Source organism: Eptesicus fuscus, chromosome 7 (genome assembly GCF_027574615.1).
Source record: "Eptesicus fuscus isolate TK198812 chromosome 7, DD_ASM_mEF_20220401, whole genome shotgun sequence".
Taxonomy (NCBI): Eukaryota; Metazoa; Chordata; class Mammalia; order Chiroptera; family Vespertilionidae; genus Eptesicus; species Eptesicus fuscus.
The window spans coordinates 11,042,710-11,059,167 of NC_072479.1; the positions used below are offsets into that span (position 1 = coordinate 11,042,710).

General features: G+C 51.2%; 1 protein-coding gene across 1 annotated transcript; it reads right to left on the reverse strand.

Annotated features, from left to right (window-relative positions):
• Positions 1–5,639: 5,639 nt before the first annotated feature.
• On the reverse strand, positions 5,640–6,881 carry GSX1 (GS homeobox 1). The gene is made up of 2 exons (XM_008153379.3): positions 6,467–6,881; positions 5,640–6,019 (listed from the first exon to the last, which is right to left on the reverse strand). Exons 1-2 carry the CDS (start codon positions 6,879–6,881, stop codon positions 5,640–5,642), a joined length of 795 nt encoding a protein of 264 aa, XP_008151601.2.
• Positions 6,882–16,458: the final 9,577 nt, after the last annotated feature.

The window sequence follows — 16,458 nt, forward strand, 5'->3', positions numbered from 1 at the left end:
CACGGGGCAAGACTCCTGAGTTCCTTCGTTATCTGCTTCTACCTGAACTGGATGCCGAGTCACGTGCCTCCCCAGTGTACCACCTGAGGAAACTTCCTTCCTTGAGCTGGAAATACCAACCACTGACAGATGCCTGGATGCAGGGCTGGGAGGTGTCAAGTTGAAGGTCTTAGATTTCTTTGGTGGCTTCAAAGAAGCCTTCTAAACTAGGACTTGGATTCATAGTGACAGATCATCTAAAGCAGAACACTTAACTTCAGGATAACCTGGTTTTCCTCCTAGACTCACCAACCTTCTTTCCTTTCCTTTTGTTACACACACACACACACACACACACACACACACACACACACACACACACACACTTCTATCAGTATGTTAGTATTAGAAGCTCCTCTGTTTATCATCATATACAAGACTAGGAAAATCCTGGGTTCATGAGGTTATTGCCTCATGCGGTCAGCTTATTCCTGACTTTGGGGATGAGTCTAATTCTGCAGTGCACTCTAGTAAGTCTGCAGTAATCTAGTGAGCACACTCAGTCACCATAGTTCAGGATCCAGCAGATGGCCCAAGGCAACACTGATTTATCCCAGTGAGACTTTGAGGACTCTCTCTCTCTCCCTGCTCCATTTCTTGCCCTTCTATCTCTTCCACATTCCTAAGTCCTCAGGGACCTTCTACTCCCTTGTCCTTCCAAGACTTCTCTCGGAAAATGTGAATAATGTGCTCATGTTTACTACTCCCAGGGATACCTATGTTTGAACCAAACACGAGAGGCCTTAGGCAAAAAGAATTGATTTCTAGTTTCAGACTTTCAGGCATTGACTAAAACCCATAAGGATGTGCTTAGTAGTGTGTGTGTGTGTGTGTGTGTGTGTGTGTGTGTGTGTGTGTGTGAGAGAGAGAGAGAGAGAGAGAGAGAGCGCAAGCGAGAGAGGCTGGGTGGCAGGGGTAGTGGGGAATGACAGCTCAAGCTCCTGGTATTTTTCCCACAAAAGGTGGCCTTATGGGCACCCAAGGACATGATGGAAGAAAGACCCCAGTTGTCTACAGGTCACAAGGCAATTACTAGTATGCTTGGAAAGGCCCTAGTGCAGTGATGGGCAACCTTTTGAGCTTGGTGTGTCAAACTTCGCCAAAAAACTGAGCATAACTCGGGTAGTGTGTCACTTTGAGGAAAAAACTAACTCCAAGACTCTAGTCGCAAATGTTTCATCCTCTGGAGCAGCAAATGTTTCATCCTCGGCATGCGGCCGCGTGTCATCAGAAATGGCTACGCGTGTCAGTGCTGACATGCGTGTCATAGGTTCACCATCACTGCCCTAGTGTAAACTTTGCTCACCCAGCAAGCCTCCAACTGATCACTCTGTCAACCCAAATGCCCAAGGCTGTAAAGACTAACCAGCATGTTGGCACTACACAGGCATCTTTGCTGTTCCTGGTGTCCCTATTTTCTTGTTCTCCTTTCTCCTCTCACACCACACCTTGGTGCATAGTCCAGTACCCTGGATGTAGAAGGTACAAGTACTCAGTGAAGAATAACTGAAGGAAAGGTAAAAAAAAAAGTGATCTAAGAGCGGGGCTACCAAATCCTGGCCACTGTGGACTAGCAAACTTCAGCAGAAAATATATGGGTCTAAATCAGTAGCTCTCAACCTAAAGTGATTTTCCCCCTCAGGGGACCTTAATGTCTGGAGACATTTTTGGTTGTCACAACTGGGGGGAGGGATGCTATACTTGCATCTAGTGGGTGGAGGCCAGGGAAGCTGCTGAACATCCTGCAACGCACAGGTCAGTCCCCCACGAAGAAGAACTTTTTGGCCCCAAATGACCGTAGTGTGGAGATTGAGGGACTGGTCTAAGTGAAGATGGAAAGAGGACCCATGTTTGGACTTCAGTGGTTCCCAGCACCTGAGCAGTGCTTAGCAGAGGAGCCATTTCTCACCCTCTGAGTGACTAACTCCAGGGGGCCCTTGTGTGTATTCTCCATCCTCTCTGTGGCAGATGCTGCTCTAAGCCTGTGTGTGAGTGATCACTTTTCAGCACTCAGTACATAATTCAGCACCAACTAGGCCCCAGGCACAGCTATAGGCATGACAAGTAACAAGAGCAACAACTACATTGGTTAACATTTATTGAAACTTGGTAGGCATTGTGCTTAGCATTTTATGTGAAATCTATCCTATAATATTGCACAACCACCCTGCAAAGCAACCATTAACACAGCCCCCATTTGCAGGCGAGGAAACCAAGGCCCAGCAAGGCCCAGTGGCTTGCCCAAGGTTCCCAAGCTTGTAAGTTACCGGTGGAAACGGACTGAAAAGCCACTTAGATGCTGGGGTCCAAACTTGGCCACTGCGCTGCATGGAGAAAAGGAAGAGCTGTCCCTGGAATACACTCTGCAGGTGGATTCATTATGCTTAATGATAATTTCCAGGAAATTTCATCCTGATAACCCAGTTTGATTTTAATTTCACAATTTTCCTCGCAAGTCTCAAATTCCAGCTCAAAAGAGTAGGGGCTTAAAGACTGGCATCTCCGTACATGAGAAGCTCCATTTCCCCCTAGCTTATCAACGCAGGCTCAGGCTCGCCCTCGCCTTCCTACCGACCCAGGCAGCGGAGGAGTGGCCCAAGGCCCAAAGAGAGAGAGGGCAGGGGGAGGACTGTTTGAGCCAAAGCGTGTTGGGACCCAAAAGCACGTCGCCGCCCCTCCAGGCTGAGGCTGGATGGAGAGCCCTGCACGCAGCAGCCGCTGTGCTCCGCTCCCACTGCCGCGCTCTGGTCACCACCTTGTTAACCGCTGGAGGCTGCGTTTTCTCCCACTTTGCCGGGCAGCCCACCAGGAGCGAAAAGGCTGGTCTGGGAGCGGGATGGGGAAATGAAAACGTGGGTAGAGAAAGCTGAGAGGGAGAGGCGCGCTCTTGGGAGAACTGGACCCGCGTGGACCGGCGCGCAGCAGCGGATCTGCGGCTTCTTCTGGGAGCAGGAGGTGTCTGCACGGGGTGGCAAAACTGGAGAATTGGGAGCGGGGTACGCTTTCGGTGGAGGTTCAGCCTCTTCACATCACTCCAAGTTCCGTTTTCATCTCTCCATCCTCAACACGCCCCCCCACCCCCCAGCTTCCTGGCAGGCCCACCTCCCAGCTGCCTTTCTGGTCTGTCCCCCGCACTGGCAGCAGGCAGCGGGAGAGGCCTGCCCCCGGGGCATGTGGCCACCCGCCTCCGTAATCCAGGGAAGGAGCGGGCTCAGAACGAGCCCTCGGGTCCCTGGGAGCCTTGCCGCCCCGCGGGCCACAGGCAGATTGGTGGGTCTGAAGCTAACGGATGCGAAACTTCACTTACCGCTCATCGAAGGGCTGGCTGGTAGAGCCGCGTGCCAGCGACACAGAATTGAGGAAGGGTCAGAATCACTGATAACAAACTAGTTGGGATTCTATGCCTTCAAGCACCCGGGCTTCCCTTGAGTTGGGAGGGCCGAGGAGAACTGGTCCGCGGGGAGACCGGGGTTCAGACTGCTGGAGATGGGGGGAGGGTACCGAGAGGGAGGCGGGACGGATTATCGTCTGTCTTGCGCACAGCCCAGACGCCTTGCTCTAGGAAGAAGCCGGAGTGACCTCTCAGTGGGGAGCCGGGTGCTTCCTACCTTCATTCCTGGGAGCTGGGAAGAGCACCCCGCCCTGAGCTTGATGGGAAGGAGACCGAAGGTTTTAGAAATGAACCCAACTTGTGCTGAGCAAATCCAAATGGAGCTCCTTTCCCCGGAGAAAGGCGTGGAATCCGCTCCCCAGGGTGTGTGTGCGGGTGGGTGGGGTTTCTGGGAGGAAAAGAAGTGCTCCCGGTCTCCGGACTCGGAATGGGAGGCCCGGGGACGCGTGAGAACACAGACGCGCTGCTTCCCACATCCAATGATCCGAGCGTTTCCTGTCGCTGAGAAGCACCCCCAGCTCCGCACCTCCTATTTCTACTAGCCCCGGTGATGCCGTGCCCCCCGACCCCCCCCCCGCACCCCCCTCTGCGTAAGGAGGGCCGGGGGATGGATTCTAAGCTGCAGGGACTGTGGGATGGTAACAGGAGTCCGTGAGAACGGCAGGTTCCGGAGCCAGGCTCCGGCTCCCAGGGCCCTTCTGGGGGATTCAGGCGCAGGGTCGCTGTGAGTTCTCAGAATCGGGCCCGCTAGGTCCGCTAAAGGAATTTGTCTCAAAGCAAAGTGAGGGGCCTTCCCCAGAGAAGGCCGCGCCATCCCGCAGATGCGCCATCCCGCAGGGAATCTGCGAGGGACAGAGTTCTGGAGCCGCTGAGCGGTGATCTCTGCCCTTGGGATGGAGGTCGGGACAGCCAAACCCAGAGGGCTGGGGGTGGGGACGGGTGGTAGGCGGAGGGGGAGTTACAGGTGTTAAGTTCTGAGGCACAACGCGGGGAGGGACCCCTCCTTCCCTGGGAGTTCAGCTCTCTGCCCTCGGGGTGCCTGTGAGCCAGGCCCCTCGGAGCTGGATGGAGACCAGGGAGCGCACGCGCCAGCTGGAGTCTCTGCAGGGCAGAGCGGGCAGAGATGCAGAGCAGAGCGCGCACCTGCCACCCCCTCCCTGCCTCGCCCTAGGGGGGAACCCTAACCCAGGCCAGAGCCCGTCCAGTCCACTGTGGAGGCCTCGGGATCCAGAGCCTCGTGGATTTCTAAGAAAAAAAAAGTTTATTTTAATTTTTTTACAGAAATAAATAAATAAATATCTTCTGGTATTACAGAGACGGTACCGTTACACAGCTAGGCCTGGGCGGGGCGGGGCGGGGTCTGGGGTCTAGGGTAAGAGGGGTCTTCACAGGAGGAGAGCCAGAGCCTCAGGGGGGGAGGCAGAGCCCCTCCAAAACAAAATTAATTGGGTTTTCCCGACCAGAATATCGAGGGCGACATTTCTCTTCTGGAAGAGGAGCTGGGGGGACAGCAAGGACTGGTTGAAGGAGAAGAGGGCTGGATGAACTTGGAGGAGGCTCCGAGGCCCCTCGAGGAGGGGGAGAGAAAGGAAAAGGAAAAAGCAGGGATTCATAAATGTGTGTGGGGTTGGATAAACGACCACAGGAAGGAGGTGGGGAGGGAGAGAAAGAAAGAAGAGAAAGAAAAAAAGGAAGGAAGGAAGGAAGGAAGGAAGGAAGGAAGGAAGGAAGGAAGGAAGGAAGGAAGGAAAAAGAAAGGAAGGAAGGAAGGAAGGAAGATAGGGAAGGAAGGAAGGAAGGAAGGAAGGAAGGAAGGAAGGAAGAGAACAGACATCCTAGGGGTGAAAGGCTGAGCTTGAGCCAGGGTGGGGGAGAGTAGAGGAACCAATTCAGAGAGGGCAGGCCAGGAGGTGCTGAAGGCCAGCAAGGCTCTGGGCCAGGCTGCGTGCCTGCGGAGGCCGCTATGCCGCGTGGTTGAGAAGGACTCGAGCTCTTGCAGTGTTCACAGCTTGGAGTCCATTCTGCAGGGCCACGGGCCCTGCGATGGGGATACCAGAGTCAGATCTCTGCCAAGCTCTCAGGGCCGGGGGGCCTCCGCAAAGCGTTGCCAAATTTGTGCGCGGTCGCCGTTTGGCCGCGGAGTCCCAGGATCAGTCTTGGAGGCTTACGAAGGAAGGGCCTGGGGTGGGAGACCTGGGGAGTCGTACGTCTAGGGAGTGACCGTAAGATCCCGGTCGTCTTTCCCCGAAGAAGACGGAGACATGGGCAATTCTTCATCGTCCTCCGAGCACTTGGCTGAGGACAGTGACGCGCACTTGCAGCCCTGCGGTGCGCCCCCGCCGGCACCCGCGTTCCCGCCACCGCCGCGGTGGTTGCTGCCTTTGCCCTCCTTCTTGTGCTTCACCCTGCGATTCTGAAACCAGATCTTCACCTGCTTCTCAGACAGATTCAGGTAGGTCGCGATCTCAATGCGGCGCAGGCGGGACAGATACATGTTAGAGGCGAACTCACGCTCCAGCTCCAGCAGCTGCGTGCTGGTAAAGGCGGTGCGCATCCTCTTGCTGCTGGGCAGCTGGTTTGAGCTGCTGTCTGGGGGAGTGGGGTGAGAGAGGGAAGCGATCAGACCCTGCGCTGTGAGCCCGATCTTGTCAGGCGGTCTTTAGGATCCCAGGACTTTGGTCTTTCACCCACCTCTTTGCCCCTAACGGAAGGCACAGCAGCATGACCGCGGATCTCTCCTGGTCAAGTCATGGGACCCCGATCCTCCCGGAGTCTCTCGGCCCTGGTACTCCTTTATGGAGTGCCCTGAACCCCAATCCTCACTCCTTCCTGGGCTCCCCCTCCAAGACCCGGGCCTTCTGCTTTCAACCTCCCTCCGGCTTCCTGTTCTAGTCCTCCATCCAACACCACCCCGAGTGTCCCCCTCAGGGCCCCGACACGACTCTCCTGTCCCCAGAATGCCCAGGTTTCATCATTCCCCATCTGACTCGTCAACTTTCATGGGGCCACCTATGCTCTGTGCCCCGCGCGGCTTACCCACGGAGATGCAGTGGAACTGCCTGGGGTCGGGCAGCGGATAGGAGGTCTGGTAGAGCGCGGCGGCGGCGGCGGCGGCGGCGGCCGAGCCGTGAGCCACCCCGGGCGACACGGCTGAGTGCTGGCGGCCCAGGGGTGCATGGCAGTACTGCGAGCCGAAAGGCGGGAAGGACGCCTTGAGCAGAGGCAGCGTGGGCGGCCCGGGGGGCCCGTGCAGCTGCGAGGCGGTGACGCAGAGCGGGCACACACACAGCAGCCCGGCCTTGCGCGCGTGGCAGGCGCCGGACGAGAAGCCGTGCAGTGCGTGAGGCGGAGGCACCGCGTAGGGGAAGAGCGGCGGCGGGCTGCCCTCGGGCGCCTTCTTCTCCGCCGCCTCGCGCAGTACCAGCGAGTCCACCAGGAAGGAGCGCGGCATGGCCCTCGTGCGCTGTAGCCCCGCCACCAGCTCGCTCTCGGCGCCCTGCTCACCTTGGGGCTCTCCACGCGCTTCCACGAGCGACGGCAGCGTGCACCTGCCTCTTCCCCGGAGGCTGAAGGCGCCTCTGAAGCCGAGGCTGAAGCCGCCTCCCCTGCAGCAGTGGGCGCCGCCCAAAGAGCGCGGGGTGCTGGCCAGAGCTAGTGGTGCTGAAAGGCGCCGGCGGCGTTGCTTAAATAGGACTATTGCCATGTGATGGGCTACGCCAGGAGCGGCCCGGGCCTCTCAATAGGGTTTTTGTGCCTTTTCTCTTGGCATTCACTCTGCACGCTTCCTCATTATTTCACTTGTTAACTAAATGAACTGCATAATGTACTCTATTCTTGTCAACCCCACCCACGCCGCAACAGGCGCCCTCGCCCCCTCCTCTCCCTTTTGCAGGTTTATTTTCTCATTCTCCTGCGATTTAATATTCTTTTTTCCCTCTTTATTCCTTACTCCCCTTTGGCTTTGTATTGGCGATCGGCCCGTTTATCTTATTGGTTGTGCACGCTTCCCCCCAGCTGCCTTGCTTCCACAGATCTCCATGGGCGCTCACCCCTATCTTCTGTGCGCACTTGGCCTCCATCACTTTCCTTCTCACATCTCACCCGGACCCCCAAAATCACGTTGCCTCCACTCAGTGCGCTCAATTCAGCGCTGTGAACCCTGAAGGCATCCCTACAGCCGGCCTCCGATTTCCACCTGTGGAATCTCCTTCCCTCTCCCTGAGTCTGGAAGCAGGAGGGCCCGGGCTCCTTGCAGGGGCCGCTGGGCGAAAGGAGAAGGGCTCGGTATTCCTTCCCTAGCACTAGCCCCACCGCTGTCCCACTTTTCTCTAATTTTGATGCTGTCTATAACGCCCAGTCTTTGTTCGGTAGATGCTTGTCCACCAGCACTTTCGTCAGGGCCAGGGCCGTGGATGTAAAGAGGAAATCAACCGCTGAGAGTCAGTGGCCAGAGACAAGAGATGGGAAATCAGAGCCTAGACCGCGAATGGAGATCTTGCAGGCCCCCCGCTCACCCGCTCACCCCCTTCCCCCCCCCCACAATGTGGCCAGTGTAGACTTTCGGCTGGCGCCCTCCCCACTCCTGCACACTCCACGGACTCCTGGGTGCGCTGGCAGGGGCGGCGCGAGGGGCAGTTGTGGTTTCAGCTTCTGCTGCCCTGGCCCACCCCCACCGAGCTCCCCTCTCCCCCAGACTTTCTCCTGCCGCGTCACTCTCATTTCTGGTCACACAATGGTTAAACAACTTCAAACGCTTAGCTCTGTGTACACAGCTTCAGCTTTTTAAGTCATCAGCGGGCTCAAAGCTTTGAGCAGGAGCCTTTTCCATACAATGGGAAATTAGCATAAATATTTCGAATTTACAGCCAGGGCTTTCCACGGAAGACGTTTACTTTCGATTTTATTGGAAACCAAGTCGCTGCCGTCACCTGCTCCCTGAATAGAATTGTGAGAAACGGAGAGGGAATCCGCGCAAGGGAAGGAGACAGCCCGGAACCAAGGCGTGCACATGGAATCTCATCACCGATGAAACCTTTCAATAACCACAGCAGCAAACTATAACTGATTAAAAAGCAGTGGGTTTGCGAGGAAATAACTGACTCTAGAAAGGGAGAAGGGCAGTGGGGAAAATGACTTGTCACCTAGCAGGATGAGTAAGGGAGCAAAGCTTCTCTTTTTTTTGGGGGGGGGGGTGTGGAGAGGGGTCGGGCGCGGAGGTCACTGTTGCCCCAACGCCATTGTCTCTCCACGCTTCAGGGTGGTGCTTGTAAACCAGGCCGAGTGCACCCTGAAGCCCCGTGCCGGTTCTAATTGCTCCGGGGGGATTTGGGCTGGTCGGGGCCCCTGAGGCTGAGGAGCCGAGAGAGTGGACGGGCCGGGGAGGCCTCCTGGCTGGGCAGAGGCGGACTGAAGAGGCGTGGGGTGCGGGCGGCCCCCGAGGAGTGAGAGGGACCCCCGCTGCACCCCGAGTCAGGAGCCCGGTTCTCCGGGGAGCCGCCGCCCGCGCCCGGGGAAGAAAGGGTTAAGAGCCCCTGAAAGCGAGCAAGGCCAAAGAATATGGGGGGTGGGGGGCGGAATAACCAGGTTTTTTTTTTCTCCCCCTCCAGCCTCAGGACCTTATTGAATGTCATTGAAGAAAGTTTTGAATGCCAGATAAAGAGAAGCGAATTAAAGTGTGTGACAGCGGAGGATAAGCGCACACAAAGAGAACTCTGTCACACTTTGGGGCAAAATCCGTGGGCTTTTTACCAAGTTTCTTCGCTATGATTGAATTAAGTAATAGGAAAACATTTTCTTTCAGTTTAGAGCCATTAGACAAAAACTTCAAAGCGGAGAACACTTTTAAATGTGCGGCCCACAACGGATCGGTTTGGGCTGAAATGTTTAAATGGTTTGTTGGGCAACTCGGCGCGGGAGAGGCCCGGGCCCAGCGGACGGCGCCTGCGAGAGGGCCGCGGGGCGTGCGGCCGGGGGCCTCGGAGGGACCCGCCTCATCCGCGGGTTCCAAGCCGGGCTGCGGCTCCAAGGGGGCTCCGGGCTGGCGGGTCCCGGGCTGCAGGGTGCGCCCCGGCCTCGGGCGATGTCAGAGTTTAGTTCTGTGCCCGCCCAGAAGGCCAGCTCGGCAGGTCCGGGATCGGGCGCCGCCCGGCGAGAGGAGAGCGCTCAGCCGTCCGGGCGACCAGCCCTGGGCTCCGAGGCCCCCGCCCGGTTTTTGGCGCTGCTCTCTGAGTCGGGGCGGGGGTGGGGGGGGGGTGGGCCCGGGTGCCCTAGGGAGGCTGAACTGGTGTCCGGCGCAAAGCTCCTCCCGGCGGGTTTCGGCGCGGTTTGCTTACAGTCGCCAGAGCAAAGCCCCCTAGAGAGGGGTGGGGGGAGGCGGCGGGATTAGCCTGACAGCCCGGGAGAGGGGCCCCGGGAACCCCTCTGCCTGGTGGGCCCAGCTCTGCTCTCAGAGCTGGTTTTCAAGTGTCCATCAGGGAGTGTTCAACATGGAATAATTTCTCTTGTCCCGGTCTTTTCTTCTCTTTTCATACTGCCCGTTTCCTGTCGGTAGAGAGAACACGCCATTTTCCTTTTGGAAATGTAGCTCAGACATTTGCAGCAAAAACTGCACAAATGGGGGGGGGGGGAGGAGGTGTGTGTCCTTGTTCCCTGACTTCCTGCACATGTTTCTCCAAATGTCTTTTCTTCTCAGGGAGGCCAACGACCCCGTTTAAAAACATCACTCCTTTCCCCTCACACTCCCCAGTCTGGTTCCTTGCTGTATCAATACCTTGTAATTTCCGTGTCTTTTACGTATTTATTTTTTTGTTTCTGACCCCCACCCCACACACCTCTACACACACTGACATATATGCCCCATTGAGGGCCAGCATCTTTGTCTATCTTGTGCATTACTGTACCCTGACTCAGAACAATTCCGGCGCATAGCAGTGTTCAGTGTATCTCTGCCGGATAAGATGCCTGACTCAGGAGGCAGCCTGGGTAAGAGGATTTCCCAGTTTGCCTCTTTAATACAACTAGACACGTAGGAGCATGCGTAGGGTGACTGACCTGCAGGGACTGTTGGTCTCTCTCCGAGTCACTATACCCTTTCCAGTGACTGAATCATCACAGGAGCTCAACAAGTGTGTTGAGTGAATGGCAGAGCTGTAGGTACCCAGGCCTCTACAGGGAGTGTTCAACATGGAATAATTCCTCTGGCCCCAGTCTTTTCTTCTCTCTTCATCCTGCCCCCTTTCCTGTTGGTAGAGAGAATAGGTTCCCTCATGAGGATAGATGGTCCAGTTCAAGGCAGTTCCAGTGTCCCATTCTTTTTTAAAAAATTATTGTATTTTTGTTGATTTCAGAGAGGAAGGGAGAGGGAGAGAGATAGAAACATCAATGATGAGAGAGAATCATTGATTGGCTGCCTCCTGCACACCCCCCTACAGGGGATTGAGCCCACAACCAGGCATGTGCCCTGACTGGAATTGAACCTGTGACTTTTCAGTCCACAGGCTAATGCTCTATCCACTGAGCCAAACCAGCCAGGGCCCAGTGTCCCATTCTGCAGGAGTTGGATGAACCCACTGGCAGCTCAAGGCTAAGGGCTGTTATCTAGGTCTGTTCATGGTGTACAGCAGAAGATTGATTAGGAAATGAAGAGATGGGACATATGTCCTTGAATTATCAATGATATTTCTGCTCTTTCTGATTGAAGGCATTGGAGTGGGGATTATGTACACATAATTATATACACATAAATTCCAAATCTCTCTCTTCATCTCTAATCCCCACTTTCAAATCAAACTTCTCATTATGGGACATCAGCAGAAGGCTCTAAGGTTAAGGGTTAAAAAAGACACATCCAAATATGACATAATGTCACCCCCCTCCCAAGCAGAAGGGGCCCTGCTCTTGAGCCCCTTGTCAATGGTGACCAGGCCAGTGGTGACTCAGACAACCCCCCACCCCACCCCAGGAGAGAGTAGTTGTTCAACTGAGTAGAGAGGTAAGAGGGTACCTGGTTTGCCAGGAAATGAGGAATGCATCTGGAAGCCACTCCTTAAAAAGTGGCTCTTTAAAAGCATCATATTAAAAAGTATTGTTTGCTTTTAAGTTTTTGTATAATGGTTCTAACTATTACTTAATTCAATAATAGCAAAGAGACTTGGTAAAAAGCCCATAGACTTTGTCCCAAAGTGTGAAAGAGTTCTCTCTGTGTCTGCTGTCAAGACCTCCCTCTAAGATCTGGGAGTGGAGGGTGCCTGCAGTGGGGGTGAAAGAGATGCCTAGATGGGAGTGTGAGCGGGAAGTGGAGGTCCAGACATGAGGAGCCATGCTAACAGATTTGTACTTGATCCTCTTCAGAGATTTTAAAGCAAGGAAAGGAACAGGTCAGATTCAAAGAATTCTGAATAGAATTGTGAAATTCAGAAACATAATTGGAAGCAGTAGAAGGTTCTGCTGGCAGGACAGAGAGAGACCAGAGCAGGGTTCAACATAGCTTGTAAATGAATGTTTATTGAACTATTGAATGAACAAATGTAGAGACAAGCAAGAACGCTTGTATAGTTCAAGTGATGGATAATGACCATCTGAGCTGGGGTGGGGCAGGAGAATCAGAAGAAGGAAGTATTTGAGAGAATCTGAAGGGGGGATGAGTATGACCAATTAGGTGTGTGTGTGTGTGTGTGTGTGTGTGTGTGTGTGTGTGTGTGTGTGTGAAAGAGAGGGAGTGAAACACATTGGTAATTTGAGGGAATTGGTGCTTGGTGTACTGAAGGCAGAGAATGCACTCAAAAGCAGAGCCCACTTCTGCTTGTGAAGGTGTGACATTATGTCAAATTTGGATGTGATTAGAGATGGAGTAAGAGATTTGGAATCTATGTGTACAAAAATGATAGCTTTAGTCTTAGGATGGATGAACTTGGGTATTCATAGGAATACCCATATTTAAAGAGGTGAGTGGAGGGCTCCTTACAAGTCAGAGAAGCAATTTCAACATTTTGTTCTTGGACCACTAGAAAGTACTTAAGATAAAAGCTTCATATGGAAAGAGTGGAGCAGAAAGAAGAAAAGAACCAGGGCCACTTAAATCAAGGAGCTGCCTAGTATTTTATGCGAGTGGAAGAAAAATACTTACCTTTATTATTATTGTTTGGATATTCTATGACATGCAGCTGTATCTTATCATAACTAATATGGTCCCCAACCTGTGATTCTTCCAGATAATTGGAATCACATCAAATGATGGAATCAATGGTAAACATGCCATAGCTGTTGGGATAGCCTATTGTTCTTTCCCAATTAGATTCCAACCCTTAAGGGCAAGGATTAAGACATACATTTTGGTTTCACCAACCTTTCTCACAGTGTTTGGCACATGACATATATTTAGTAAATGTTTAATGTTAGGGCTAATGGCTGTAAAGAGCTGTCCTTTCTTCTCATCTAGTCAGTGCATCACAGCTGCATCTGGATGAGCATCTCAGGATTCCAAATGCTTTCTTTTTCTTTTCCTTTTAAATAATTTTTAATTTTTCAATTACAGTTAACATACAATATTATATTAGTTTTAGGTCTACAACATAGTGACTAGACATTTATACAATGTATGAAGCTATCAACCTGATAAATCTAGTACCCACCTGACACCATATAGTTATTACAATATTATTGACTATATTCTTTATGCCATTCTTCACATCCCCATGACTACCAATTTATACTTTTTAATCCCTTTTCCCTTTTCACCCATTCCCCCACTGCCCCTTCCATCGGGCAGCTGTCAAATGTTCTCTATATCTATGAGCCTGTTTCTGTTCTGCTTGTTCATTTACTTTGTTTTTTAAATTCCACATATAAGTGAAATCATTTGGCATTTGTATTTATCTGTCTAACTTATTTCACTTAGTTCAATAACTTCTAGGCCCATCCATGTTATTGCAGATGGCAAGATTTCATTATTTTTTATGGCTGGATCATATTCCATATACACACACACACACACACACACACACACACACACACTACTGTTTCTTTATTCATTTCTCTATTGATGGATACTTAGTTACTTCCTTATCTTGGCTATTGTGAATAATGCTGCAATGAGTATATGGATGTATATGTCTTTTCAATTTAGTGTTTGGGTTTTTTTGTTGGTTTTTTGTTTTTTGGTTGTGTTTTTTTTTTTCTTTTATAAATACCCAGAAGTGGAATTTCTGGGTCCTTCTTTGTCTCTTGTTATAGCCTTTGTTTTAAAATTAATTTTGTCTGGTATAAATATTTCTACCCCAGCTTTTTTTGTTTTGTTTTATTTTCATGAAATATATTTTCACATCCCTTTACTTTTAGTCTTTGTGTGTCTTTAAGTCTGACGTGAGTCTCTTGTAGATAGCATATGTAAGAGTCTTGCTTGTTATCTGTTCAGCCATTGTATGTCTTTTTATTGGAGCATTTAATCCATTTGCATTTAAAGTAATTGTTGATAGACATATATTTATTGCCATTTATTATTCATACTAGAGGCCTGGTGCATGAATTCGTGCATGGGTGGAGTTCGGCCACCTGCCCCGATGGGGGCCAATCAGGGCCTGGCTGGTGGGGGGGGGGGGAGGGGACATGGGAGGTTGGCTGGCTGGTCTCACCCCTGATTGGGTTGGGGAGGCTAATCAGGTGTGGGGCTGTCCAGGGGGAGGGGCAGCAGGAGTTTGGGGAAGCAGATTGGGGCTCCGATTGGGCTGGTTGGCCACCACAGTGCATGTCATAGCAAGTGGTCATTTCAGTCATTCTGGTGGCTTGGCTTTTATGTATATATAGATTTTAAATAATTCTTCTTCTTCTTCTCCTCCTCCTCCTCCTCCTCTTCCTTCTCGTAGTCCCTTTAACATTTCTTATATTATTAGTTTGGTGGTGACGATCTCCTTTATCTTTTTCTTATCTAGGAAGCTCTTTATTTCTCCTTTGATTCTAAATGATAGCTTTGCTGGGTAGAGTAATCTTAGTTGTAGGTCCTTGCTTTTCATCACTTTGAATATTTCTTGCCACTTCCTTCTGGCCTTTCTGTTGAAAAATCAGCTGACAGTCTTATGGGGGCTCCCTTGTAGGTAACTAACTGTTTTTCTCTTGCTGCTTTTAATATTCTCTCTTGGTCTTTGGCCTTTGGCATTTTAATTATGATGTGTCTTGGTGTGGGTCTGTTTGGTTTCATCTTGTTTGGGACTTTCTGTGCTTCCTGGACTTGTATGTCTAGTTCCTTCACCAGGTTAGGAAAGTTTTTTGTTATTAATTTTGCAAATAGATTTTTTTCATTCTTTGCTCTCTCTCCTCCTTCTGGCAGCTCTGTGATAAGAACGTTGGTATGCATGAAGTTGTCCCAGAAGCTCTTTACACTATCCTCACTTTTTGGATTCTTTTTCTTTTTGCTGTTCTGATTGTGCATTTTCTGTTTTCTTATCTTCCAAATCTCTGGACTGATCCTCTACTCCATTTACTCTACTGTTGATTCCCTGTAATGTATTCTTCATTTCAGTTAGTGTATCCTTCATTTCTGACTGGTTCTTTTTATGTTTCCTGCCTCTTTGTTGAGGTTCTTACTAACTTCCTCTACTCTTTCCTAAGTTCATTGACACCCTTATAACCAGTGTTTTGAACTCTGCATCTGGTATATTGCTTGTCTCCATTTTATTTAGTTCTTTTTCTAGAGATGTCTCCTGTTCTTTCACTGGGGACATGTTTCTTTGTTTCCTCATTTTGGCTACCTCCCTATGTTTGTTTCTATGTATTAGACAGAGCTTCTATATCTCCTAGTCTTGGCAGAATGACCTTATGTAGTGTGTGTCCTATAGGGCACAATGGAGCAGCCTCCCTACTCACCTGAACTGAGCACTACAAGTGCACCCCCTGAGTGGGTTGTGTGCACCCTCCTTTTGTAGTTAAGCCTCTATTGCTGTTGGCACATCCATAGAAAGAATTTACCCCCAGGCCAATCAGCTATAAGGACTGGCCATAAATACTGTGGAATATCTGCTGTGCTGGGGCTGACCCTACAGAGCAGGACTTACTTCAGAGGGATTCTGGTGTCTGCTGAAACCACCCCTTGAGTGTGTCACTTGTGGAGGTGGTTGGGTGGTCTAAAGCTGTCTACCAGGTGTGCTGGCTCCAGGGGGATCCTGGGAGGTGCAGGCCAAGGTCAGTTGTCACCTGTGCCCTGCCTGGGGCCTCCCAGCATGAGCTACAAAGCAATCTGCAGATGGCTGCTACTTGTGCTGGGTTTGCTACAGTTTTCTTAGAGTCAAATTGGAATAATACCTCACCTTCCTTGTAAAGATTAAAGATGATGTACCTGTAACCTGAAAGTCACCAGGTTTTCTAGTCAATGCATGGAGGTGAAGGCAATAAATATCAACAACCTAGAGTTTCTATTTGAACTCTGCAGGACTTCTGGCCTCAGTTGTAAAATGCCTCCCTTTACCATGGTTTCCTGGAAGTTCTTTATGGGCTGCCTTACAAGTGCCCACAGGCCATTCTGTAAGCTGGCACCCACAATGACACCCATCGTGTACTTCCTTTCCAGAGAGTTTTCTCCTCAGCCATGTGCTCAGCCTGGGGTAAATATACAGCCTCCTTCCCCAGCTCACTCCGGGACCGCGGTTTATTCCTTGTGCATTCATAAAGCCCCAACCTAAGCATACTGTCCAAGACAGAGAGTGCCCTTAGTAAATGTAAGCTATGTTTTCTTTCCTAGATGACAGGATGCAGAAATGTTGGTGAGGCCTTCTCTTTGCAAGTGTTGTCCAGCCCAAGTAATTCACACCAAACCTTCTCTTTTTCTCTTCCATCTTGACATCCCTGGAAGCAAAAATGATTTCTGGGGGGATGACGGTGATTTCCTACTTAGAGACCTTAAAAATGAGTATAGAGCATTTACTAAGGATTTCATTAGGAAGTGTTTATAAATTTAAAGAAGAAGAAAACATGATGGACTTGAAACAGACATAATCAGTCTCAGCTCAAGTAGCTTTCCATTGAATTAGTCCCCTTTCCCC